This window comes from Trypanosoma theileri (assembly GCF_002087225.1).
Source record: "Trypanosoma theileri isolate Edinburgh chromosome Unknown TM35_Tth_274_V1, whole genome shotgun sequence".
NCBI classification, from domain to species: Eukaryota; Euglenozoa; class Kinetoplastea; order Trypanosomatida; family Trypanosomatidae; genus Trypanosoma; species Trypanosoma theileri.
The window spans coordinates 1-2,144 of record NW_021640116.1 but is presented as its reverse complement, the minus strand read 5'-3'; the positions used below and the strand labels follow the sequence as shown (position 1 = coordinate 2,144).

Below are 2,144 nucleotides of genomic sequence, written 5' to 3'. Positions count from 1 at the left end.
GTTGGCAGACACCCTCCAGCTCCTTCTGGCGGTGCTCGTACTCCTCCTTGGAGGCCTCCTGGTTGTTGTTCAGCCACTGCAGTGCTTCCTCCACGGCGTTGGTGATGGTCGTCTTATCGGACTCCTCTATCTTGCCGGCGACGTTGGGGTCATTGACGGTGTTCTTCATCGAGAAGGCGTAGTTCTCCAGACCGTTCTTAGCTTCGATGCGCTCGCGCTGCTCCTTGTCCTGGGCCTCGTACTTGGCGGCCTCAGAGACCATGCGCTCAATGTCGGACTTGCTGAGACGTCCCTTGTCGTTCGTGATGACAATCTGGTTGCGCTTACCAGTGCCCTTCTCCTCCGCAGACACGTTCAGAATGCCGTTGGCGTCGAGGTCAAAGGTCACCTCGATCTGCGGCACACCACGCGGAGCCGGTGGGATGCCGGACAGGTCAAAGGTGCCGAGCAGATGGCAGTCCTTTGTCATGGCGCGCTCGCCCTCAAACACCTGGATGTGCACACCCGGCTGGTTGTCCGCATACGTGGAGAAGATCTGGCTCTTCTTTGTCGGGATCGTCGTGTTGCGCTTGATCAGTGCGGTCATGACGCCACCAGCTGTCTCAATACCAAGTGTCAGCGGCGTCACGTCGAGCAGAAGCAGACCCTCCGTCTGCTTGCTCTTGCCACCTGTCAGGATGAAGGCCTGCACCGCGGCACCGTACGCAACAGCCTCGTCGGGGTTGATGCTCTTATTCAGCTCCTTGCCGCCGAAGAAGTCGGACACCAGCTGCATCACCTTGGGGATGCGCGTGGAGCCGCCAACCAGCACAACGTCGTGCACGGCGCGCTTGTCCATCTTGGCGTCCTGCAGCACACGCTCCACCGGCTGCAGCGTGCCACGGAAGAGGTCACCGCACAGTTCCTCAAAACGCGCACGGGTGATGGTTGCCTGGAAGTCCACATTGTCGAAGAGTGCATCAATTTCAATGGTTGCCTGTGCCGCAGAAGACAGGGTGCGCTTGGCGCGCTCGCAGGCTGTGCGGAGACGACGCAGTGCGCGTTGGCTGGTGGTCAGGTCCTTGCCCTTGTTCTTGCGCTTGAACTCGTCAGTGAAGTGGGACACAAGGCGGTTGTCGAAGTCCTCACCACCAAGGTGCGTGTCACCATTCGTCGCCTTCACCTCAAAGATACCACCGTCGATCGTGAGCAGAGTCACATCAAAGGTGCCACCGCCAAGGTCGAAGATGAGCACGTTGCGCTCCTTGCCATCCTCCACCTTGTCCAGACCATACGCGATGGCAGCAGCTGTCGGTTCGTTGATGATGCGCAGCACCTCCAGACCGGCAATCGTGCCGGCATCCTTTGTCGCCTGTCGCTGCGAATCGTTGAAGTACGCCGGAACCGTCACCACCGCCTTCTTCACCTGCTTGCCAAGGTACGACTCCGCCACCTCCTTCATCTTCATCAGCACCATAGAGCTGATCTCCTCCGGGTTGAACGTCTTGGTCTCGCCGCGGAACTCCACCTGGATCACAGGCTTGTCGTCACCCTTTGTGACCACCTTGAAGGGCCAGTGCTTCATGTCCGCCTGCACCACCGGGTCGCTGAACTTGCGACCAATGAGGCGCTTCGCGTCGAAAACGGTGTTGGTTGGGTTCATCGCCACCTGGTTCTTCGCCGCGTCACCAATCAGGCGCTCCGTGTCGGTAAACGCCACGTACGACGGTGTCGTGCGGTTTCCTTGATCATTGGCAATGATCTCCACACGCTCGTTCTGCCACACACCCACGCACGAGTACGTTGTGCCGAGGTCAATACCGATCGCTCCTTCGTATGTCATTTGGTTTTCTTTTTGGTTGTCAAATTAGATAATAGATAATTGTCAACCTGTAGCGTATTCTGCGTGCGCAGCAAGCGAAGAAAATAAAATAAAAAAAGACAGACAGGCAAAGGAAGGAAATAAAGAGTGAGTGGGTGAAGAGGCAAGAGTGTGCGGTTTCAGCACCGACACCAGCGGAAAAAAAAACGACGGCGAGAGCAATGCCCTCACAACAACAAGCACATCGAGGGCCACACAATAATAATAATAATAATAATAATAATAATAGAGGGGGAGTGAGAAAAAAACATAGTAGGCTTGGACTAGGTCCCAGCATTAACCA

General features: G+C 56.4%; 1 protein-coding gene across 1 annotated transcript; it reads right to left on the bottom strand.

Annotated features, from left to right (window-relative positions):
• Nucleotides 1-1,822, bottom strand: TM35_002741000 (putative glucose-regulated protein 78; the record flags this gene model as incomplete). Its single annotated transcript, XM_029032070.1, has 1 exon — nt 1-1,822. A coding segment is annotated over one exon (1,822 nt), but the record flags the coding sequence as incomplete, so codon positions are not given.
• Between the last annotated feature and the right edge of the window lie 322 nt (nt 1,823-2,144).